General features: G+C 55.7%; 1 protein-coding gene across 1 annotated transcript in view; it reads right to left on the bottom strand.

Moving 5' to 3' along the window:
• Window positions 1–158: 158 nt before the first annotated feature.
• The window catches only part of LOC105192324 (junctophilin-3), a 27,597-nt gene continuing 2,648 nt past the window's right edge, over window positions 159–25,107 (bottom strand). The window contains exons 2-11 of the mRNA XM_025298743.1: window positions 24,788–25,107; window positions 20,477–20,688; window positions 5,716–6,011; window positions 5,447–5,614; window positions 4,240–5,331; window positions 3,883–3,963; window positions 2,992–3,200; window positions 2,748–2,885; window positions 1,990–2,296; window positions 159–523 (exon numbers count right to left, since the gene is read on the bottom strand). The exon at window positions 24,788–25,107 is cut by the window's right edge and continues 347 nt beyond it. Of these exons, the coding sequence (XP_025154528.1) occupies window positions 464–523; window positions 1,990–2,296; window positions 2,748–2,885; window positions 2,992–3,200; window positions 3,883–3,963; window positions 4,240–5,331; window positions 5,447–5,614; window positions 5,716–6,011; window positions 20,477–20,688; window positions 24,788–25,104 (2,880 nt within the window). The 5' untranslated portion in view covers window positions 25,105–25,107 and the 3' untranslated portion in view covers window positions 159–463. The remainder of the gene's footprint in view (window positions 524–1,989; window positions 2,297–2,747; window positions 2,886–2,991; window positions 3,201–3,882; window positions 3,964–4,239; window positions 5,332–5,446; window positions 5,615–5,715; window positions 6,012–20,476; window positions 20,689–24,787) is intronic.

The following is a 25,107-nucleotide window of genomic DNA, read 5'->3' as shown; positions in this document are numbered from 1 at the left end:
CGGTTCTGCCCGCATCGACAGCCGCACCAGTTGCGATCTAACCGTTCGCGATTGTTGTTGTTGTTGTTGTTGTTGTTGTTGTTGTTGTCGTCGAGCTGACCGCACATTCGCCGCGCATTTTGCCTCCGGCTAAGGCGACATCATCGGGGGGACGTGTGTTGCGGAGGGTTCGTAAATTCGTAGAAAAATATCGTCGATCCCCGCGAGACGCGTGTGCCGTCTCGAGACATCTTATCGTTATCGGAACTTAATTTCTCTTCCGTATCCGCGCTCGACAAACGAGACGGCGAGCGGAATCGCGCGCCGCGATTCTCAGCCGACTCGGCTCGAGACGCGACGCGACGCGACGCGACGCGACGCGACGCGAACGAGCCTCTCGGAGTAGCTGCGCCTCCTCGCCAACCGCTATAAATATATATATATATATATCTCATCGCTCTGTATACATATTATATACTTATACTCATAGGGTTGCGCGGCTCTTTGACGTTGCGGCGAAGGCGGGGACCGTCCGGCTTGCGTCCTGGGATGGCATGCACAGAACACAGCACAAAACGCCACACAGTTACACAGACAGACAAATCGAGACAGAGAACAAAAGATATATAAAGATAGATAAGGTAGGCTAGATAAAAAAGAGAGAGAGAGAGAGAGAGAGAGAGAGAGAGAGAGGGAGAGAGAAAAAGAGAAAAAGAGGCGATTTGGTGAGAAAAATCCGAACGAGAGAAAACGGGGGAGGAAACTAGGGTGAGAGGAGGGGTGGGTGGTGCGTCGAGAACGCAGGCGAGGTGCAAGAAATATATATCTCAAGTAAAAGATGTAGAGAATCACGGGCGGGGTGATTGTAATCGAGTCACGAGAAGGAAATTTCGGAACATCCGCGACGCGAGATCGAGCAAGAAACTTCGACGCGACTGCTGTTTGACGTGCTACGAGTCGTTATCGCAAATCGAAAGTGATTTAGAGACTGTATAATATTTAATTAACGAACGCTACGACTAAATCGCTCGTATCATTGCTTATTATCGTCGCGATGAATCGTTGATCTCCGGCGGTTGTGCGTCAATTGCGCTATTGTTTGCGCCAAGTAAGCAATGCAGAAAGAAAATAAAAAAGAGACACGTGCAAGTTTGTCAAGTTGACACACCGAAATACCGTGGGAAAGAAAAGAGAAGACAAGACTCGCGCACGAGTGATGGCATTAATTAACGACGTTAATTTCGCGCGTGGAAAGCCCATCGTCGTGCAACGCGCGCGTCCGCTGCGAGGAATGAATTCGTTCGTTACTGTTCGACGTGTACGTGAGGAATCCCCTGTCGGGGATTATCGGAAAATTGCAGCGAAACGTCGAACGGCGATGGTTGTCTTATTTGACGCGCGACGATCGTCCAAGTTATTTCCGACCTCGGTCCTGGAACGGCGTCTCGTCTCGTTTCTCGGCGAGCTCCGGAGGAAAGCGCTTCGCCGAATCGCGCCGTTTCCCGCCGCCGTCCGATTCCGCGACTCGCCGTTCGAGATCGTCCGAGAGGATGCACTCGACATTCTCGTTTGAAACGACGCAGGAGCTCGCGGCCGGTAAACGGCGAGAAACGATCCCGCAGCGATTTTCTTTGCGAAAGTACGTACCCCCGAATAAAATAAATAACAACACTCGCGCTCGCGAGACGAAGTGCCGCTCTCGCAATGCTTGCGAGCGCAATGCCGCGAGGCTGCGCGGAAAAGGATCGACGTCAAAGTCCTGCCGATAGTTCGCGGATCGTTGCCGCCGAGGCGCGATCTTGAGAAACGAGCGGATCCTCCGCGGAACGACACGATCGGCAGATGCGCGACTCGCCTCCCGAGGACGAAGGACGCGAGTGCCAGGACGCGTCGTCGTTACGCGAGCTACGGATGTATGGAGGCGCGCGTTACATGTACGTGTGTACATATTGCACACTCACGTGTAAAACACAGCGAAGAAAGCAGAAACATGAGAAAGTAAAAACTCACCTTCGGCATGACACCTCCGCCACCCCCACCTCCACCACCTCCACCGCCGCCGCCGCCGCCGCCACCGCCGCCGCCACCGCCACCGCCGATGAGCGGTCCGCGAGGCTGAGCCATGTAGAGGCTTTCGGTGCGCTTAGGCTGTCCAGGACTCGGCAGAATGTCCTGCCCAAGGCCTCGGTTCTTTATAAGGGCCCCCTCGAATTGGCTAGGAGTCGGCGCCGTGTACGTCGGCGTCGCGGCGCCGCTGCCCACCACGGAGCCGTTGAGCGGCGTTCCCGCTCGGATCGCGCTCGGAGCTCTCGTCGATCTGTCAGTCGCAGAAAACAAGCGCTCATTCGCGGGAAATCACAAGAAGAGAACCGCCGACGCCGACGCGAGGCCAGCGGAGAGTGCTTTCGAGTTTCCGACGTTTCGCCTCTCCGCGCGGGGGATATCTTTTAAGCCTGATCTACTGATCTATGCTTCCGCTTCCTGTTTCTTGTACTTTTTATCTTCTTCTATCTTGAGACATAAGGTTTAAGTGAGGAAGCGATAAAGCGAGAAGGAAACAGACAGCAAAAGAGTACATTGTAGGTAAGGCTCAACAGTCGGAAAGTCGTACTCAATCCTCTCGTGTCTCATGCCGATTCGCGGCCGATGCGCGAATAGAGACGCAACGAGGCGCAGGACGACGCGGACCAACCAACCAATCAACCAACCAACCAACGAATTCTTGCGCGGAAAATGCGCCGGTCCAGCTCCCGCGTCGCGTCACTCACCTGTCGAGCATGTCCGTCGCTGGATTCGGTATGGTTTTGTCGACGGACGGCTGCCTCGATCCGGTCAGTCGGGAATGCGCTCTCGCGTAACGATCCACGGAACTGTCGCGACTGGGTGGCCTCTTGTAGTGATCCAGCCTGCGAAGCGTAACGCGATGATTACTCGGCTTGCTGTCAAGCGTGGCACACGTGCCGTGACGCAGCAATTTCGCGCGTTACGAAAGATATGCTAATCGAAAGAAACCTGTCGTTCAGCGTTTGGCCGATCGTGCCGGGTCGATCCTGCGGGCTCAGCACTCGGCTGTTCCTCCGCAAGCTCGTGGAACTCGGCGGCCTCGTCCCGTCCGCGATCATACCGTCCGGCTGGTATTGCTGCGACGGTTGCTGCGTGTACATGGCTGGCGAATTGTACTGGTTCGTCTGGCCGGGCCCGTACTGATTCGGTACTGCGGTCTGAAAGCGATTTCACGTTGCTCCAGCAACTGCGCGCTGGTGAATTCTCGCCGCGGTGTCGCGAGAACAAATACACGGCTCCTTCGCCTCGTCGTTTCTCCTCGGAACTACGGCTACCGGAATGGGACCGGAGGGAAAAGTCTAGTAGTCGCTAGAAACTAGTGCCACTGCAGTGTGTCTAGTGTCTAAACGTTAGTCGTCAGTCGTCGTCGTCAGTCGCTCAGCAGCTAGAGGCTGTCGCGACGAACGATCAGCGAGAAACGACGAGGCGGATTGCGATCCGGCGAGTCCTTCCTGTATTTGTTCGGTCGCGCTTGTGACGCGCGTCGTTAGGGACTGGCAAAATTATGCAGGCTCATCGGGTAATCGGGTGCAACCGCTCGCAATCGTGTGCTTTGCTGAAGAGAGAACGGACGGTGGGCAGCTCGTCGCAGCCCAACGATTCGGGGCTGCACGGGGCTTGCGGAAACCTCATGCGGAAAACATGCGCGCCACTCGAAATGACGTGGACGGACTTGCTTGTCGGTTAATGACTCTGATCGCTAGCGATCGCTGAGGCGGGTTAAGCGCGTAGCGTGTCACTCGCAGGCGGAAGCGAACTCTCTCTCTCTCTCTCGCACGGTTACGGGCGAGGGCAAGGCGAGAAAAGGGGGAGACTCAATCTGTGTGGGGGTTTGCTTACACCGTAAAGCTGCGCTCCGAATTGACTGACTTGGGCGAGAGTCATTGGATCGTATGTAACCGGCGCTTGCGGACTCGAAATCTAGAAAGAAACAGAGAGACAGAGAGACAGAGAGAGAGAGAGAGAGAGAGAGAGAGAGAGAGAGAGAGAGAGAAAAAGAGAGAGACACGTCGTCGACGCGGGCCACACTATACGGGCAAGCTCGCGTTCGCGTTCGCACGCAGATCGACGACGAACGGCAAGGTAATATCGCGCGCGGCGGGAAGCTGCGCCGGTAGAACGCGACAGCGGAAACGAGAACGCGAGCGGCGCGGGGGGAGGGGGGGAGGGGGCGAGACTCCGCGAGAGCCAAGTCACCTGCTGCTGACTGGGATAAGCCTGCAAATTTTGAAAGCCCATCGGCTGTTGCTGTTGCTGCTGCTGCTGATAACCGGAGTACTGATCGACCTGTGGCGGGTTCGTCGGCTGATACTGCGTCTGGTACGGAGCGCCCTGGGCGAATTGGCTCTGCTGGATGTACTGATGCGGCTGATACTGGTTCGGTATGCTATTGGGGTACTGACTCGGCGGCAGGTTCTGCGGGTACTGCTGGTACGGATTCTGGCTGAGGCTGCTGGGCTGCGCGTTCAGCTGGTTCATCATGGCCGGTATCGCCTGGTTCGCCAGCGGTGCGGCCGCCGGTATCTGGTTCGGCAGGTTCGCCGCCAGCTGGTTCTGCGGCTTCATCATACTGGCCCTGCGTATCGACTGCATCACGCTGCTGGCGGTGGTGCTCGCTGCCGGCATCGCGTTCGTCGTCGTCGTTGTCATCGCTATCGTCGCCGCCGCCATCGTCGCCGTGATCGCGGAGTCGACGGTCGACGAGGCGCTCTTCATCGGCGTGACTCCTGGCTGATCGATACTCGCCGCCTTGTGCAGGATGCTCTTGCCGGGCACGGTGTCCTGCGGCGGCGGCACGTACTTGGGTATCTCCCGGTTTCGCAGCCTCTCGAGACCCGGCTGCCGGAAATCCGGCGCGAACTGCCTCGCCGTCTGCTGCGCCAGCTCGGAATCCTCCCGAGCGTGCTCGGCTGCGATGTCGGCCAGCTCGGCCTTACCTCGCGCTGTCGCGGTCCTGGAGATCGCGATGTCCGCCTTCTGCAGGGCGATCTTGCTCGCTCGCTGAGCGGCGCTCACGGCCGCCTCTATCCTCTCGCGGAATTTCGCGGACCTGATCAAGAAGAGGTGCTTCTTCTTCTGACTGGTGATCAGCACGTTGTTCTTGTACTTGCCCTCCTCCTTGCTGCCGTCGCGGAACGTCGTCACGCCGTATCCGTACTTTCGGTTGTTGAACCACTCGCCCTCGTATCGCAGGCCGTCGCTCCTCTCGGAGATGCCGAATCCGGTCCGCTTGTCGTTCTTCCACTCGCCCAAGTACGTCTCGGTCACCGACGCGTCCATCTGCTCGTCCTGCGAATCGACACGTCGCACGGTTAGTGATTCGCGCGAGTAATCGAGTCCCTACCTTTGCGACCTTTTATTTCGCGCGAGGTGCCCATCAAGTCCCACCACCACCACCACCCACCTCGATGACGAAGGACGCGTTGCTGTCCGTGTGAACCGACGCCGACGCTTGGCTCTGCGAGCTCTCCGTCGACATCCACGACGCCGAGCTGGCGTTGCTTCTAATACTGCCGCCGGTACCGCGCTTCTCCAGGTCGCCCGTGCTCCTTTGCTTCCGTATCTTGAGACCCTGCATCGACGTGGGACAGTTCCGTTAGTTCCGAAGCGTTTCGCCTTCGCCCCCCCCCCCCCGCGCGACAACTCGTCGCGGGAAAGCCGCGCGTCTCTTACCGAGAGGATGCCCTTCTTCAGGGACTTCTCCGTCAGGCTCTTTCTCCGGGCGGGCGGGTCGTCGCTCCTAGCCTTCAGCACGAAGCCCCCCCGGCTGTCGTCCACGCGACGGTCCCTCCTGTCGGTAGGCTCCGGCGTCGGGGCGACCGCCGGTCCCCCGTCGGCGCTCCTCAACGACGTCAGGGACGCCCTCACCTGCTTCGGCGGCTTGTAGTGGCTCGCCAAGCCGAACGGCGCGCTCGCTCTCACCCCGTACCCGTGGCGCATGCCGCGGAGCCATTGGCCTTGATAAGTCCCTGCGATAGATCATCGATATAACGTAACGGAGCTGGAAACGGAAATGGAAATGGAACGTTCCATTCGGCGAATTCCACACGCCATTCTGTCCATTAGGGCTGATGAAGTAGTTTCTGTGGGATTAACGCGCGACTCTCTCCCCTCCCACTCTCTCTCTCTCTCTCTCTCTCTCTCTCTCTCTCTCTCTCTCTCTCTCTCTGTGGATTAATACGCATCAACTTGGAAGCGGCGGCGGCGCAGACAGTCGAGATAAAATCGCGATAGTTCGGCAACGACGACTGATACACGCGAGGGTCCAACATTTTTAGAGCAGCCGAGCGGGGGAGAAAGGTCGCGCGGGCGCGTTTCGAACGTGAAAAGCCACGGCGTCAGTCGATTACGACGAATGCCCGGGGGTTGCCTGCACTCGCGGTAATAAGCAGTATTGTTTTTGCCAAAACGTGACCGTGTTTCCAAATGTCTCGCGTGACTCACGGCGGTGATACAAGGCGGGCGGTTACGCCCGCGTCCCGCTCAGGGATGTGGAATGCGTCCGGCGCGGGGGCGTGTGGATGAGCCTTTCGCTTTTTCCACGAGCGTGCGAATTTCGAATCGATGAAGTACGCCGGCGGAACACGAGTCGGACGCGCGCGTCTTGCCGTGACGAAGAATCGCTGCAAAAGTTGACGCTTTGAGAAGAAGGGGGGGGGGGAGGGGGGAAAGAAGAGGAAGAAATCTGACATTCGCCCTCTCGCCCGCTTTGAAACCTCGGGTTCATTACCGCGGGTCGTTACCGCCAGGTTGACTGCTGCTATTCTTTTGACAGCCGCATCAATATGCTCGATACATTACGCGTCCGCGGTCGCGCGACGGAAAGACGCGCCTCGCGCGACTCTTTTGATTCATCGCTCCGCGTGCTCCACTTTTGCCGTATCGAGAGCGCGACGGCTATTCTTTCGGGGGAAAAAAAGCACCGCTCCGTTCCGCGTTCCGCTGTCGGCCGGTGTATCGCGGTCGCGGCGAAAAGTTGCGGCCGTGGCGTTTAGTGGCATGCGAGCGCAGTCGATGCGGCGCGCCGACACTTGAGCGTGTACCGTTGTGTGTGCATCGTGCTTTTCTTCTTCTCCCCCGGCACAGTTCGGACGCGTCTCGAGCGCGTATACACGGTGTGACGAGCGGGCTCGGGAACTCGCTCGTCATTAACGCCGACGGAATCACTATTGGGATTAATCTCGCCGATCGGGAAGCCTTTCCGCGAGGAAGCTCTTTGGTCTCCCCGTCGTCCGGAGCGGGGAAGTTTGCAAATTCGATTCGCCTCCGGAGGAATCTGTCATTAACGGCCACGACGTCGAGACGGGATACCTTATATATGGCGACGCCCGGCGTCTCCCCTCCTCTCTCTCTCTCTCTCTCCCCCCTCTCTCTCTCTCTCTCTCTCTCTCTCTTTCACGGCGTCGGAATATTATTTCGCCAGCGTTTAAGCAAGTGGGTCACGCGGCGGTCCTCGGCGCTCGCAAGACGCCAATGTACACGAACCCTCGAAATTGCCATCGCGGCGACGGCGACGGCGGCGGCGGCGGCGGCGGTGACGACGACGACGACGACGACGAGGACGACGACGACGGTGCCGGTTTCAATGCACACACCGTGCGCTTTCAATTAATTTTTAGGCACAGCCGAGCGCGAACGCCGCTGTGAAAAGCGCGCACGTGTGTGGGTGATGTGGGTGTAAACGTTCGCGGACCTTCAAACATTACACGTCCCCCTCGAGCGTTCGAAAGCAACGGCGGAGCTTTTCTGTCGTCCACGAGCTAGCTGCCGGATCGACGGAGTAACGAGTTTTCGCCGGGCGATTTTTCGCGGAAACACGCACGCGTTACTCCCGACGCCGCGCTGCACAATCGCCTCGCCGTGCGCGGAAATACCATCTCGTTCTACTTGTCGGGGAAGCTCGCTCTGGCTATTTCTCGATTCTTACATAGAAGCGATATAAATATATATATATATATATATATATGCGCGCGAAAGTAGACCAATTATATCGGATCGTGACGAACGGAACGATCGATATTCTCTCGCTTTAAGGTGTACTCTGGATGCACTTCTCTCTCTCTCTCTCTCTCCCTCTCTCTCTCTTTCTCTCTCTCCCCCCTCTCTCTCTCCCTCTCTCTCTCTCTCTCTCTCTCTCTCTCTCTCGCTCTCTCCCTCCCTCCCTATCTTTCGCTCGCGCACGTGTGCAATCTTGCATTCCATCGTGCATATTTATCGTTCTCTTTTTCGTCCTCGCGTATTGACCGATCGATTTTTCGTTTTTCAATCTTTTCTCACTCGAGTACACCCGATCCGTCTGTTCATATTGCATCTTCTTCCTCTTCTCGTTTCTCATCGATCGTGCGCAGCACTTTTGCACTGACGCCGCTTGTCGCCCGGCCAGGATTGATCCTCCGAGGCATGATGCAGCAGATTCTAATTCTAATTATTCATCCTCCGCGCGGGTTTGACCCGGGTCAGTTCGCGATTGGCTGTCGCGCAGAGGCGATTACGCGGCGAGTCTCGTCGTCGACGGGGCGAACAATTTCAGACAGACGGCAGGGCGAATCTCGCGTCGTCCGGACCGCGCGCCGCGGAGGGAAACATTAACCGAGCGCCACTACATTGTAGCCGGGAAAAGTGGATCGCGCCATCATGTATCGATTCGTCTAGCCGTCAGCAACGACCCAGATTAATTATTGTCGAGCTTCTAATTCCCGCCGCGCGAACGTGCGCCGCGACTTTCGATGGTGTAGCGCCTCCGTCGCGCGAGAGATCAGAGATTAATCTGTTTAATGAGCGCGATCGACTTTGAGGATCAGCCTCGCGAGGCTATTTTCGCCGGCCGAGAGAAACCGCCTCCGTTTTCGAGCGAGTCGCTCGTTCGTGCGAGCGACTCGCTCGCTTAACGACGAGACTCCCCGGCGTCTCATCGCTTCGATATTCGGATGCCAATGGAACACGATACTCATCCGCATTTCTGCGAACGCAACCAACGCTCGCTCGTTCGCGCAGCGCGCGACGCAACGCGCTCGTTAGTCGCGTCAAATCGCACGCTCGTTGCGCATCTGTCGCAATTTACTCGGCGGCCCACGCGATCGATATTCCCGATGCGAGATCCCTCTTTGATTTGCCGCTCTCGGCTCTCGGCCGGACGTTTTAATATAGAACGAGTTTAACGCGGAAGAGGAGTCTTCCTGGCGTGTGTCATGTCTGTCATGCGGCGAGCGCGAAAGGCGGAGCGCCCGCGCCGGTTGCCGATATCGTCCGTAAAAAATCATCACCGAGTATCGTCCGGCGGATAGAGAGAGAGAGAGAGAGAGCATCGCGCTCGCCACCGACAACCGAGCGGCGGAGTGGCCGCGGGGTGGACTGAGCACGCCGCACGGCCCTGACTCGCTACATGGCACTGGCTAGCCCGCCTGAAATAGCGCGGCCATCTGCCGAGATGGTGGTCGGTTGCACGTGCATCGGAAAAGCTTTCGGTATTGGTGAGAATTGGCCGTGCGAGTGTATTTCGGTCCGCAGCCTCCACCAGATCGTCACAAACCACCCTACGAGCTTGTCGGCCGTCCCATCTGTCTCTTCGGGTACGCCCCGCTGCTACCTGCTGCCCGCTGTCCGTAGTCCTAGATGATCCTGACACGCGGTCTGGTCTAGAAGGCTCTCTCCTGCGGCAGTGCAGTTTCGCACGCGCGCGTGTCGCTTCGTGTCGCCGAGCGAGTCCTGCGCGAATGGACATCTCTCGACTGACTCGATCTCGTGTCGCCGTTTGAACCATTCTCTCTCGTCGCTCGCTCTCTCTCCTTTCTCTCTCTCGCGCGCGCGCGCGCGATTGAAATCCTGAGGGTGACCGAGCACTCGAGACGTCTCCGCGGCCTTACGACGCAGTTGACGCTGGACAGCGCACCCGCGCCGGCTGAAAGCCGCCTGTTGCGAGCGGCAACCGGCGCAGCTTTCTTATTGATTGCAATATTCGTGCGTCGCTGCGTCGTACCACGAGCGGCTTCGATCCAAGCGCCACGCATGCTGCATGCGATTACATAGTTGTGCACATCGAGTCGCGTCGACGCGACGCGACGCGACAAACGCGAAGTGGCGCGCTTCTTCTGCGGCGGCCTTGCCACCGCGCGCGGGAATGCGCGTGTTTCGGCCAATACTCTTCCCTTCCCCCGTAATAAAAATACGATCTCGCTCTTGAAATCTCGCCGGCCTACATAGCGCGAGCCGTAAAGTAGTGCGCGCCGTGATGAGGAATTAATATATCTCGAGGAATTACGGAGCGGCCGGCTTCTTTTCCACGATATTTCTTTGTATCGTCAATTTCGCAGGAGTCTCTCCGCGGAGTCTCTGCAATCTCCCCGCGCCACGCGGAGGAAGATATCACTCTGTACCGCCGCCCAGAAAGGCGATTACTCAGCGTTTATTCTTCCTCTCTTGAGCAACGGTTATCCTCCACAGGAGAATTATTCTCTTTGTTCGAGGTTTCAGAGAGGCTCATTATGTCGCGTGTAACTCAAAAGAGGAAGAATTTACTCCCCTTTTTAAGAATATTACAAGACCCGCAATTTTTCAGGTTTAATTTTCCTTTCACCGTTTAATGTTTCTTGTTTCAATTTAATAGTCTCTGAAGCGCCAAAGAGAAAGAAAGAGAGAGAGAGAGAGAGAGAGACTCGGAATGTGTCTTGAGCAAAAATATGCCGTTTACGACGAGCTTACCCGGGTTTTACCCGCGGCTGTAAAACTCGCGAAACATTTGGAACGACCATACTCGCTGGAACGCGCCGCGCGCGTCGTAAAATCGAGCGTCGATTGAAATCTATAACGCTCCTTTTCCACGACACGACACGCGATCACAGCAGCGGATTCTCCGCGTGTGACGTAAGGCGTATTTGACGCGAGGAAAAATCAGGAATAACAGCCGAGCCGTATAAAGTGGGTAAAAGCGGTTCATCAAGGTAACCCACGCCTGTATAATATTAACAGCGTCGTAGCCCATATATACATCGGTATTTGCATAAAGGGTTGTGCGGCATACACACACTCTCTCTCTCTCTCTCTCTCTCTCTCTCTCTCTCTCTCTCTCTCTCTCTCTCTCTTGCCGCAAGAAAGTGGATTGCGCCGCACCAGGGGCCTTTTATTACGCGCGCGCGCGCGAGAAATTGTTGTTCGGCTCTGTGTCGCCGCTTGTTTTTCCACGCGACCAGCAGGACGAAACGGTCGTCTCTTCTCGCGTCTACTCGCTCGCTTATGTAACACGCCGCTTAATTACGCGACTACTGTCGCTGCGGACGATTCGCGCGATGTAACCGGCTTCTCGAGGCTCGCCACTGGTGGTTACACCACCGTTATCGTTTTTGCGAAAAACGCTGAACATGGTCGGCGTCACGAGCGCGCGCGCGCGCTGATGCGATGAGAGCCGGCCGCGCGCTGCGGAGTCGTCTCTCCGCGGCGTTCGGAGCGCGTTCCAAGTTCCACGTCGCTTTTACGACTCGGGAGGGCAGGAAGGGGCGCTCTACGAGAGATATGTAGGACATTTGTCTTTTTATTAAGCCGCGGCACGATATCGGTTGTTCTCGTGCCAAAGCTATCGATTTATCTTCCCGATATTCTTTTCTCTCGCGGCCGCGCGCGCGCGCGTGCGCGATATCTCTCCCCGTCACGCTCTAATTAAATCCCCGCGCTGTCGCGTTAGAGACGACCCGCCGCAACCGACCGACCGACCGACCGACCGACCGGCTGGATTCGTCCCATTCTTCCAAAATAACGATTAGCTCGTAAATTATGTGGAGCGCAGCGCGCGTTCACGTGTAGGCCGTGGCAATAATTTTCGCGCGACACGCGCGCGCATGTGCGCTGCGCGAGGAGAACGATCGGCAACGAGAGCGCGTTCTATCGAAAGACGGCACACGGACGATTTATCAAGAAGACGCGCGCGGATGGCTGAAGAAGTCTATTAAACACGAGGGTCTGGAGATTGATATTATAAGGGAGGGAGGCGTACGCGCGCACTGCGGGGATAGTCGGCGGCTGGGAGGGGGATGGGTGGAGGAAGGGAAAGGAGAGCGCCGATGTGTTGTTGCACCTCTTTACCCTCTTTCCTCCACACGCGATCGACAGCGCGCCCGCACCGACGCGCACGCGTCGGCGTCGGTATTTATAAATAAATGCCTCGGCCACGTGCCACGGGAGAAATGAAATGGCGTTCGGAAAGCGCCTTAACTCGACCGAGGAGCTTAAAACGCGAGTGCGTGCGCGCGCGCGCGCGCGCGCGCGTATGCGTGCGTGCGTGCGTGCGTGCGTGACGAAGAAACGGCGAGCGGAAGGAAGGAAGGAAGGAGATGAGGTCTCGGGGATGCCGCAAAGAGTGGCTCGTAAAGAACGCGCTCGTAAAAAAATCTTGACGTGGGAAGGACGAGCGGACGAGGAGAAGAGGCGCGTTTTTCGAATCGAAGCGGTGGAAATGACGGTCGTTTGATATTTTCGAGCCCGTCTCGCTTTCTCGCGATGAGTCATTCGTTACTTTCGTCCATTCATTATTGGCAAGGCGCTTCGACGAAACGATCACGACACGCCGCGATGGACACTCGTGGAAATTGAACGCGCGCGCGGCCGTATATAGGATAGCAGTAGCTGGACGTTGCAACCGGAGAGCAAGAGCCGGCCGAATCTGCGACTGTCAGTCATCCATCAGGAATCCGTCGTTCCGTCGTTTAGCGCTGGACTGTATCAGCGGCGATACATACAACCGAGTGTACTCGCTCTCACGCTCAGCTCGCGATTCACGAGAGATTCTCGGAAATAATTCAGTCTCCGTGTACACTCATCAGTCAGAGTCCACATCGGGAGGACAAACGGGGGCAGTTTAGCAAAATGAAATAGCGTCGCCCCTTCATTGCGACAAACGAGAGCGCGACTCGCGCGCGAATAGAGATCCTTTCGGTCGTAGCTTCATCCGTAGCTCGCCAGCAAGTCCATCGATCTTTACAACACACACACACACACACACACACACACAACATACATACGCAGCGTGAAACGAAACACTAAGCTGGGAAGTGGGAGGAGGAACGGTTCCTCAGCGGGAGGAGGCAGGGGGGCGGTCTCAGCTCTCGAACGCAACTTATCTCGCGCCGCTACGACGTTCCTGCGCGGAGATATCGAACGAACGGCGGATCCTCCGACTGAACGAAGGGACTCAGGCCCTGCGAGAAAGCTGCGACCTCGCATTCCCCATCGATCGAGCGCGCACCGTTCGCGCCGCTCGCGCGAGGTGAGAGGAGTGTCAAGTGCGCGCGGCGCGACGGAACTGCAATGTGCAACGCGCGCGCCGCTCGCCGCTCGGCGTTTCGTGAATGAACGGCGACGGCGGCACGCGCCCTTTAACTGAAGAGCCTTTCAATCGCTGCATCTAGGCGACGAGCCGACGCGTACGACGCGCGCCATCCCTTTCCGCGTCATGTATTGCACACACGCTCGGCTCGCGATCGCGAAAAATCTAATCAAAGCGGAACGTTCATCGGGAACGTAACGGAAGCTGCGCTCGCGATTTTCGAGGATGGGAAATCTGCTATTGCGCAATTAATGTGCAATTTCACCGCCGAGGCTGGCTGGCTGGCTGGCTCGAGCGAGCCACCTCGCTCGAGAGGCGCTCGGAAAAAGGAAGGGAAGGAAGGAAGGAAGGAACGAACGAACGAACGAACGCTGGCGGCGCCAGCGGAGCCAACGGAGTCAAACGCCCTCGACCTTGCTGATTTTTTGCGTCGCTCGCTCGTGTCGCGGGTGAAACACGATAGCGCCGTGCGCTTCCACGAATACTTCCGTTACTCGGGGCCTTTAATTACGGACGATAATTGCGGGCGTGTACGCGCGCTCGCGCGTTGTTCCTCCCTCCCTCTCTCTCTCTCTCTCTCTGTCTCTGTCTCTCTCTCTCTCTCTCTCGAGTCGCGCGGCACCGATAATAAATCTCAGACACGAGGAGAGATGCTCCGCGTCGTAGTTCACGAGGCCGATGGGTTGGCGTTTATCAAGCTCGCGAGGCGGCTCCCGCTCGATCTCGCGCGCGCGCGCGCGCGCGCGCGCGAGACGTTTAGCACATTCTTCACGGGCGTCGTTAGGAACACGCGGGCGTGTTTCACGCGAGTATGTTAATTTGCGGCCAACGCCGCCCCGGGGCTTCGTATCGGCCGCGGAGGAAATAACTTATTCCGGCGGGAAGTCATTTTCGGGAGGGCGATCGCGCCTTATCGCCGCTCCGCCGCGATCTCGCGACCGAAATAACTCGAGTCCCATTTGCGACCCCGGCGATCTTATCTCTTAAACTCGCTCGGACGTCCCTCCTCCTGCCCCTCGCGAGCGGCGTTTCTCGATTCGGAATCGAGAGGCGTTCGCCTTTCTTTTTCACGACCGAGTTAATCCCGTATTCATCGCAGCGCGGCAGTTTCACATCGACGCGTAATTACGAATCGAAGGACATTAGCGTTGCGTAATGATTGTGTGATTTATTCAGTGCATTATAAAACGAGATGTAATTGAGTGACAAGTGGCTAGACACTGGTCTGCGGTCTGTGTCCCGCATATTTCCCAGGATCCCGCGGTATATTATCATCATCCGAGGATCGGCGCGCGGACCTGTACTATAGCTCGCAACGTAGCGGCGCTCTCTTTTTTCACGGGAATATAAAAAAGCGAGCCAAGCCATTCGGATGAAACGCGCGCCGGAGGATGAGGTATTTGCTGGTATTTGAAACGCCCTACCGTCGATATACGGTCAAATCGAAGATATACGGCGAGCGAAATACGGCGATCGCTGATGTTTACGCGAGCCACCGGCGAGTGTTTGCGAGTTCCCAATGTACACGTCGCGGCACGTTTCGCGTGCGTTAACAAAAAATATTCCCACGTGCTGACGGTGTATAGAAACACATCGTCCCGGTTTCGCGGCTGGTAGACGCAGCTCGGTCGCGCGGTAATCCAGATCGATTCTCAACTGATCCTCGGCCACCTCTCGACACACGCGCGATTCAGATTCTTCGTCAATTTTCTCCCGTGACTCCGTCTCCCTCCATCGAACGCGCGCGCGTTACACGTCCATTCATTCGCCGTTGTTTTATGCGCGTTTTTTTACGCCACGCTACGCGAGTATCGCATGTAACAGAAATGGGTAGGCCGCAAGCACCGTTTACGCCGGGAGATTTCCGACAACGCGGAATCGCGAGAAGAGGCTCGATGGGGCCGAGCAGTATGGCCGTTCAATTGAGCGTGGAGACGTTCGCGCTAATGTAATGGAATCTCGTGGAGCGACAGAGCGAGAGCGAGAGCGAGAGAGAGAGAGAGAGAGAGAGAGAGACAGAGAGACAGAAAGACAATCGTGAGGGAGAGAGACGAGTGCAGGGCGGGCGGGTAGATTTTATTTCGTCGCGAATGCTGCGCTGCGGAACGATCGGAGCGGGCGGAGGTGGGTAAGACCGTGGGCGACCTTGACCCGCAGCGGAGGGGTTCAAAGCAGAGGAGGTGAACCAACCGGGGCCTTCCGCGGAAAAGTTGGGCGCGTCCTCGTGGACTCGCCCTTTTCCGCGCGAGATGCGCACATCACACACGTGCATCTCCCGTTCCGCGTGGCGTCTCGCGGCGAGAGTTGAGGGACGAGCGAAGCTTCGTTTCTCTCAGACGCGCAGCCGAGCTTTCGCAAGCCACTTCCGCCGCTCGGACTCCTCTCGAAACGCGGCCGATGCGTCGGCTGAGGAGGCTCGCTTGGGAAAGTTTCGCGGAAATTCGCTTCTCTCATCGGATATTTCGCGGCCACGTCGCGGAAAGGATGTTTACCGAGTGTTTTGAGAGCCGGTGTACGCGTTATCTTTTTGTTTTTCTTTTTTTTCTTTTTTTTTTCTTTCCCTTTTGATGAAGTTGGGAGCGCAGCGAATGCTCGCAGTCGCGCGATTTAGCTTGCGCGATTTATAATTGGAATTTTCACCGAGAACCGACGCTGACAGTTCACGTCGCGGAGAAGCCTTGTCCGACAGGATGTAACAAAGGCAGCGGCGTTTCTCTTTCTGCATCCTCCGCCTCGGCGGCAGTTGTGACACCGGATGTCTCATACGTCTCATCTTCAGTTCTAGTCACAACCGATTACCGCTTACGGGCTTATCAGTGAACGGCTCTCAATCGCGACCGTTTCGATTGCTTTCTCAACTTCACCGGCAGGAAAACGTCGGTGAAAACCGTCGTGCGAACGACGGACCGTACGTCTGCCTATTCCAAGACGGATTTCAAGCGCCTCGCTGATGAGGAATCGCGCGATGAGGATTCTTCGGACGGCGATACTCGCCAATCTCGTTACTCCTCGGTGGTTCGCACCTCGGAAAATGACCTGACCCGTCGCGCTTTTTCCTAACGTATGCAATGAAACGCGGCGGGTATACCGGACGGCGTCCGGTATATAAACAGCGTCCGCGATAAACGCTTCTCGACATCCGGCCGATTTGCGATAGAAAGCGGTTGGCTCGATCTCGCGTCGAAATAGCGCTGACACTTCACTTACCCTCATTGCAAAAGACAGAGAGAGAGAGAGAGAGAGAGAGAGGGGGGGGGGGAGGGAGAGAGAGAGAGAGAGGGAGGAGAGAGTGGCCGGCAGCGCGGATAAGTTTTATTGCATTTCATTCTACCCAATGCTCTTCAGCGCTTTATTTAGACCCCAAACGACCCAGCTGCCCACGTTCTCAGTTTCACCTAGACTGGTCCATCTTCAGGAAATTGAAGCAATCGCGGATAATAGGTGTACAGTGTGTTCTAACGGAGAACAGATTTATTCGGAGACAGTTTCGTATCTTTGCGTAATAATGGGCGAAATAGACGGGAGGATCTTCATGAGCCGCGAGACGAAAGGAGTCGCATAGCGACTCGAGAGGCTCGATAATAATTGATGAGAAATTCGTATCGGAGCGCGAATCTCCTCCTTCCTTTCTCTCTTTTCCTGCTTCCATTTGCCCCTTCCTCTTTCTCCTTTATCGGGCGATTTACGGCGCTCGGTAAATATATCGAGTCGACTGATTTCGTCGGGCGTGCTATTTTCGGCGCAGCATAATGTGTGTGCACCCGCGCGCGCGTCCGACATGACGTGGCCGTGTCAGAGCACTTTCAATTTCTGAATTAGGCGACTCCGTACGGAGGCGCGAAATCGGGAAATTTCGCAGAATTTCGTGCAGAACGACCGCTCTCGCAGGACGAGACCCTCGAGGAAACCGAGTCGAGACCGCACCGTTTGGCGAGAGCGGGCGCTCCGGTTTGTGTCCTCCTCGTCTCGCTTAAAACTGGGCGATTTCTTCTCGCATGCGCGCGCGCGCGCGCGCGTTCTCGGGATATTTCCCTGGAAGTGCGAAGCAGAGCGCCGGCCGAAACTCGCCACAAAGTTGCAGGGAGATTTCCCATTTGGTTCACTCGGCCGAGACGCGGCGCGCTGAGATTCAACATCTGTCATAACGCCGGCATTCCTCGCCAAGTCCAAACAACTTATCCCGCGGGAGGAACGGCAGCGACAGCCCGGGACATCGTCGTCGTCGCGCTAACTCAGCGCGGCCGCTATTTTACACACCCCCACGCCGACAATCCGGCGCGCTAGATAACGCGTGAATACTTCATGACGTTTTACCCGGCGATGATCGATCGGGGTCCTCCTTCCTCATCGGTCAGGCTGTGTGACACGAGCTCGTCTGTCTAGTCGGCGTATCATTTATTCGTAACCACAGCGACGACAGTTGGCGCTCCGCTTAACGTAACCCCCGGATCAATTAGATGAGGTTCCGAAGGAAATTCTCCCTCCCCCTCCCCGTCTCCCTCCGGGGGGGAACAGGAGAGACGATTACGGGCGAGTCGATCAGCTCGAGGCAGGGCCGACCTGTGAGCGCGGAATTTCGCGCGGTGGTCGAAAGTTGATTCGCGACGTCGACAAGATTCAAGGGTAAACGCGAGCGAGCGAGCACGTGCGAGAGAGAGAGAGAGAGAGAGAAGGGAGGGTAAGAGGGAGAGGGCGTTTCTCCCTGGAGAAGGAAAAAGGAGCTGATGTAAGGATCGCGCGCGCTGTGAGAGCGAGGAGGCTGTCGAAGGTCGCATCGATTTTCAGGAACGTCGCAATCGTCGCGCGGCGGTACCATCAATCTCCGGCGCTCTCGAGAAGACGCCCCTCGCGACGCCGTATCGATCGGGTGACATCATCCGTCGCGATCAAAGTTTCCTCGTGCCTCATTTACGACAGCCGGCGAACCGCGACACCGCGCTGGAATCGGACACCTCTCCTCCGAGATTGATCGCTAATAAAGTCGTAATAAAGATTTGCCAGGCGCTCGACGTCGGTCGTTTTTGGAAATCGAGACAAACGACAACTGGAAATATCCGCTAATCGAGTCCCACGCATCCGTCTCTTTCTCTCTCTCTCTCTCTCTCTCTCTCTCTCTCTCTCTCTCTCTCTCCCTCCCTCTCTCTCCCTCTCTCTCTCTCTCTCTCTCTTTTTTCGCGTCGGGCCCACGGTGAAATTCCAGGACTGTGCTTTTCTGGATTTTCGCGCGGCGAAAATCCAGAACGTCCAAGGACGACCCTTTTCCCATTGCGACTGCATTCCCGATTTTCTCACGCACGAACGTCACGTGTATAATGTTGTGGTAAATATATAGAAAAGGGTACACCTCACCGATTTCTTTCATTTTGAAATATGTTATAAAGGATGAAATTCTGAGTGACTTTTCCTGATACAGTTTCTGAGATATTTGACTCAAAAATTTTATAATTGTACGTTGAAATATATTTGAAGTAGACAAACAGTTTTCATTCACTTTAAATATAGGAAATAGTACATATAAGCGGGAGAGGGACTCCGCCCCTCCCCCGCACTCCCTCCCCAAACAAATTCTAACTTAACCTAACTTATTGCATCTTTATATATTTTTGGACATACATTGTTGAAAAAGGTTCTCTTAAGATCTATCAACTTAATTTATTATAATATCTGCATATGATTAGGCGTTTAAGGCTTTTAAGGAGATCCTTTCAACATCGTTCAACATTATATAAAGATGCAATAAGTTAGGTTAGGTTAGGATTTTTTTGGGCGGAGCCCCCCCTCTCCCGCTTATACGTACTGTTTCCTATATTTCTATGTATACATTATGTTTGGATTAACTGTTTGGATTGTACTGTAAATAACGTCAGCTTATGCTATCTGGAATTTAATTCCAGGATAATCAAAATCCCAAAACTTTAAGATCAAATATCTCGGAAACTATAAACGACCCCCATATAGTTGTATCAGGAAGTCACTCAGAATCCTTTATATCACATTTCAAAATGAAAAAAACCAGTGAGGTGTACCCCTTTCTATATATTTACCTCTACCTCAAATATACTTCAACGTACAAATATAAAACTTTTGAGTCAAATATCTCAGAAACTATAAGCGACCCCCATATAATTGTATTCTCACTCAGAATTTCATCCTTTGTAACATATTTGAAAATGAAAAAAATCGCTGAGGTGTACCCTTTTCTATATATTTACCAATGTTGTTTCGGCCGGAGAATCCGATTCGGGCGCGTTTAAATTTAGTCCGCTACGCGCGCCGATTACGTCTCCAGGTAAAACGTGTCCACGCTCCTCCCGACAACGATGTCTCTCTCTCTCTCTCTCTCTCTCTCTCTCTCTCTCTCTCTCTCTGAGCGAAGGGAGGTCTCTCGCGATGAGAGATTCGTTCTCTCTAAATACCGCGTCAATTTTCACACAGATCCGCGGTCCCGTGATTTCGCCACGTCGCGGTCGGCTCGGCCGTCAATCTTGGCGCGGCTAAATATCTCGCCGAGATAATGCGAAATCGACGACCCCGTCCCGCCGTGCCGCGCGTCGGTCGTTCTCGCTTTGCTTATTTATCGCTCTCCGTGTCGGCTCTCCCACCGGCGGAGTTTTATTGGGCGGACTCGGTGATTTATTTACCGACGATGTCTCGCTTCGTAGGCCGGCTCTCTCGGGGCCGCGTTCCGGCCGCGAGGATTTTTCCGGTCACGTTGCGAACGAGATCGGCCGTGCGAGGAGCGAGGAACGAAATCTCCCCGGCTCTCCCCGGAATGATCCCCCTGCTCGAGCGACGATCGTGCGATTGGGAACGGGAAGTCAGTGCGAGGAGAGCGCGAGGCTCACGAGAGAGCCGCGGCTCGACCTGTCGAATCGCTGCTGCTCGCGCATCGCCGATCGATAAACCACGATACGTCACGACTGCTGTTTTATAAAGCGCTCGTGCAACAACAAGGTGGCCCTGAAAATAGGTCGTCGAACTTGCTGCGAGCGATCGCAGCGCGCAGGCTGCGTACCTTTTATTCGTCTCCGCTCTGCTTTTTCCGAGCTCCTTTCTCTCCTCGCTCCCCAGAGAGAGAGAGAGAGAGAGAGAGAGAGAGAGAGAGAGAGACCTCAAACTCACCACTGTCGGCATAAGTCTCGGAGCCGTAGCCGTCCTGCAGCCCGCTCGACCACGTGCCCTCGTATCTCGCCGTGGAGGTGGTGGACTGCCGTACTCCGTAACGGCCCTTGAATCCCTGCGTCCATTCTCCCCGGTAGAGCCAACGGCCGCGCGTCTCCATACCCAGCCCGTGCCTCTTGCCGTTCTGCCATTGTCCCTCGTAAGCTGACCCGCTGAAACAACGGTTCGTGTTTCCCGGTTAGAGCTGCCAAAGACGGGACGGCGCGACGCGGCGCGCTCGCATCGCACCACGGGATAATTTCGCCTCGCGTCTTTCGATCGTCGTCGGCAACCCCCGGCCGCGCAAATGTCCCCGGGAAATGCGCTCGCTGACAATCACGCCGCTGTTTACACGGTCTCTGCGCTAAGCAAACTGCAGACTCGCCTAATTGGCGAGTCCACGATAATTTGGAAGTCGCGTCGTCGCTATCGACGACGCGATCCTTTTGACACTTGACGCCGAAGAAGACTCTCTCGCGCGCCTGCGACGCGCCTTTATCTAAAGTATCTTCGCGACAGTTGTAATCGTCAAAGAAGCGGAATTAATCGAGCGAGAGCGATCGTCCAACAACGGAAACAATTAGCCGCGCTTGCCGCGCTCAGATTCGCGGAAAATCGCCCGACGAGTGCCCGTCGTCAACAGTATTACGTTTTAATTATTTCCTCCAAACGATTATACACACACGTACACACGTATGTACACACACACACAGTTTCTTTCGCCGCCACCGCCCGGGCGGAAACGAAGATGAAATACCCTCGAAGCGCGAATCTCTTGAAAGAGTCGTTAATCCCGCTCGTACGCGTCTTTGCGGACGACTTTTAAACGAGGAGAGCGCCACGCGAGAATTCTCCTTCTCTCTCTCTCTCTCTCTCTCTCTCCCCCCTCCGGCCTCCTTCTCCTTCTCCCTCGTCGGAAATGGAAAAATGTTTTTCTCGCGATAACGAAAGAACAGCCACGCGTCTATCGCGTGACACAAATTTGTGCCGTTCGCGTGGGCCGTTGCAGTTCGCGTTAATTACGTTATAAACCCCGATGATGCACAGATTGTTGCTGCACACACACACACACACACACACACAGCCGTACGCTCTCTAATTATAAATACAGCCGCGAGCACGATAACGTACTCTCGGATTACGTATTCGAGCGGCATAAATATAAGTGGCCAAGAAATGAATAAAAGAAACGCGCGTGTCTTATCTCGACGACAAGCTGCAATTATAACGACCGATTAAATATATAATCCCACTCGTGTGCTAATCGGCCGGGGTCCTGTAATTTCCATCTTGTCCGGGTGAAAATAAGCTCCTCTTGACCTATTCCTTTCTTTTCTTCCGCAGAGGCACACACGCTCGGCGTAGCGTGAAACGTCTTTCGCGGCGCGAGCGTTTTACTCGTCTCGCGTGGCGGAGGCGAGGAACGCGCGAGAGGGACGAAATTCCAGGCACGCGAAGCGGACATTCTCCGAGACGTGGTGGTCGACAACACGTACACGATCTATGAACTCTAACTTCGAGTATTGTTACGATCTAGAGCGCAGTCGCCGTCTCCGCCGCCGCCGCCGCCGCCGCCGCCGCCGTTACGGAGGATGTTGCTAGGAAAACGTGGTCGAAGACCTTGCTCCAGTTTACACGGAAACGCAGCGACGAATTCTCTCGGCCTAGATACGTGCTTGAGAAGAAGAAGAACAAGAAGAAGAACAAGAAGAAGAAGAAGAAGAAGAAGAAGAAGAAGAAGAAGAAGAGAGGAAGAAGAAGAGAGATCTCATCATCTGTCTCATCCCCACTCCATTTTCCCGTTTTTTATGTCGCTCCTTTCGCCCTGCTTCTCGAGCCGCCGAGTCGGCGGCGGAGACCGCGCCAGGAAGAAACTGACTTACTTTCAAATAGATCCCAGAGTCCCCCGTAGACGAGCGAGGGTGAAACGAGATCGAGCTCATATTCGCGCGACGTGATACGTGGCGAAAATGTAAGATTCGCCCCGACGAGATCCTCATAGACCGGCTGAAACGATGCAGCGACCAACGCAGCGGGAAAACGTCTGCGGCGTGTAATGCGAAGGAACAGAGTCGATTATTGCTTCGCGCAAGCGGCTATCGCCGCTCCGACGAGCTACTCGAAATTTCGACTAAAAGCGTTTTGCATCGGAATAAAAGTATGCGGAACGAAGAAAAACATGTCCCCCTCCCCTAAGTGAATTTCCTGTTGCCTGGCGAAAAGAAGACGAAAACTCGACCCGGAAGACACGGAAAGATCCCCAGCAGGAGATCCACTACTACTCGGTCCAATATCGCTCTCGGTTTCCTCACTTTCAGTCGTCTCGGCCCTTTTTATATATACAGCCGTCCCCGTCCCTGATTTTTCGTTCGCTTTCTGCGCTTTTAGCCGCACGAGCGGACATTTTCCCGCAGTCACACATCGTCGCGTGTGTATCGTAAAATTGTGAATAAAAAGAATATTCTTCGGTGAAAATCTCGGAAATCTCTTCCCACACTCGAGCCCCAGTCCCATGCACCGAGAAAACAGTCGTAACGGCGCGTTTTGTAAACCACGTTCTGTAAACACCACCAAACACGAACGAGATCGTCGCGTGTTATCTCGACGTTATTACATCCTTTTACTCACTTGGGTCTCCGCTGCATGCGTGACTTAGAAAAATACCCGACCGACACGATCGCCAGGCCTCCTTCGGCTCTTCGCGTCACGTACGGTAGAGGCGATTCCTCTCGAATCGCGTCGCAGTGCCTCCTCATCGCGAGCTACCGGTCGATAGTGAACCTCCGGGAAAACGGGAAGATGTTTCGGCGATTATCCTAACTGAATCCAGCTACTTTCACCGTGGGAGATTGCCGAATGCGGCTGTACGGCAAAGTGGCGCAGAGTTTAATTCTCGCAGAGCCAGGCACATTGTTGCACCTTGCGCGATGCCGAGATATAATGCCGAAATATCGATCGATCCTTCAAGGGTACCGGCGGCGCGCACGTTGCCGCCGGTACCCGTTTGCTTTTACTGCTTAAGGAAGCGGCGCGCTCTCGTCGTCGGTGACATCGCCGTTAACGGGAAGAGAGACGCGCCTCTCTCTCTCTCTCTCTCTCTCCCTCTCTCTCTGAACGAGGAACGCTGAAGAGCCTTCGACAAAGCTCAATTTGCATTCATCTCCCTTTTGAATCGGTTCTTCGAAGCCGGAAGAACATCCTATTTTTATTTCATCAGTGTCCTCTCGATGAAAAGTTTATATATAAAGAAAAGAGAGAGAGAGAGAGAGAGAGAGAGAGAGAGAGAGAAAACGAAAGAAAAAGAAGAAAAAAACTTTACACGAGATGAATCCCTCAAGAGAAGAATCGGGAGCTCGATCGGGAGCGCGCGCGCTCGTCCTCGCGAGGATTTTCGACAATGATCACGCCGCACGGCCCTGAACTAGGTCCTGCCGGCTCGCGAATCCCGGTGACCCGGTCTCGTTGTCCTTGCGCTCGGTGACCCACTTTCGCAGGATCGGGAGATTCCCTCTCAGGTATACACTGGAATACGTGTCAAGGTCCGCCGCCATTCGCTCATCTCGCGGCGCGGCGCGGCGTGGCGCGACGCCGCGAGTTTCATCAATTTCGCGCGGGCCCGACGGCAAAGCCGTTGCCGATGATATCCAAGCGAAAGACATTTTCCTCTTCCCGGATATCGAGCGCGCGAACCGCTCGAAACAGCCTCGCTTCGTCGGGCTTCGAGCAACTTCGCCGCTACGCTCGTAACTCGCTCGCGGCAGTCGCGACGCGAACGAGACGCTGTCCGAGACGTCGCGCAAGAGAAAGAGAGAAAGAGAGAGAGAGAGAGAGAGAGAGAGAGAGAGAGAGAGAGAGAGAGAGAGAGAGGGGGGGAGGAGAGGCAGCGGACGTGAGGTTGGATAACGAACCTGAAAATTACCCGCACACTCGACCCGGCTTCGCGCACCAACCCGGCGTTAATTCTGCGCGAAGCAACGCTGCAGATGGAACAACGGTCGCCGTGCGAACCTCGGGAGTGCCGCGAGAGCGCACGAAATGCAAGATTACTTCCTCTCCCCCCCCCCTCCCCCCTCCGGCTCCCGATGAGCGCGATCAGCCAAGCGTGCCGCGTTCAACTAACGCGTTTACCGTAATCACTCGTGACTTATCTCCGTGACGCGGCCGACCGACTCGCGCGAGTTCTCGCCGCGACGAGTTAGGGTTGACGATCGCACCGCCAGGAGAAGAGACGAGACGAGACGAGACAGTGTCCCGCGCGTAAACTCGACTCACCTAGGCCAGGTGTAGACCCCGGAGACCTCAAAGCCGAAATGCCAGCTGCCGGAATAGGCGCCCTGGCCCTTGGGCCCGGTGCACACGCCGTGTCCGTGGGCCTTGCCGTCCTCCCAGCCGCCGCAGTAGGTGCCGCCGTCGTCGAAGTCGAATCTACCGCCGTTAACCTGCGCCCGATTGGCGGACGCGGTGGCGGTGCCGGTCGCGCCAGGTTGCGCCGGGCTCATGCCACCTGTTTGCGGCATTTGAGCGCCCCCCGCCACCCCGTTCGGCGCACCACCGGACGGTTGCTGGCCGGAATGTGGCTGTTGCTGCATCTC

This window comes from Harpegnathos saltator, unplaced genomic scaffold (genome assembly GCF_003227715.2).
Source record: "Harpegnathos saltator strain DR-91 unplaced genomic scaffold, Hsal_v8.6 scaffold1, whole genome shotgun sequence".
Lineage (NCBI taxonomy): Eukaryota > Metazoa > Arthropoda > Insecta > Hymenoptera > Formicidae > Harpegnathos > Harpegnathos saltator.
This window is presented reverse-complemented; position numbering and strand designations above follow the sequence as displayed.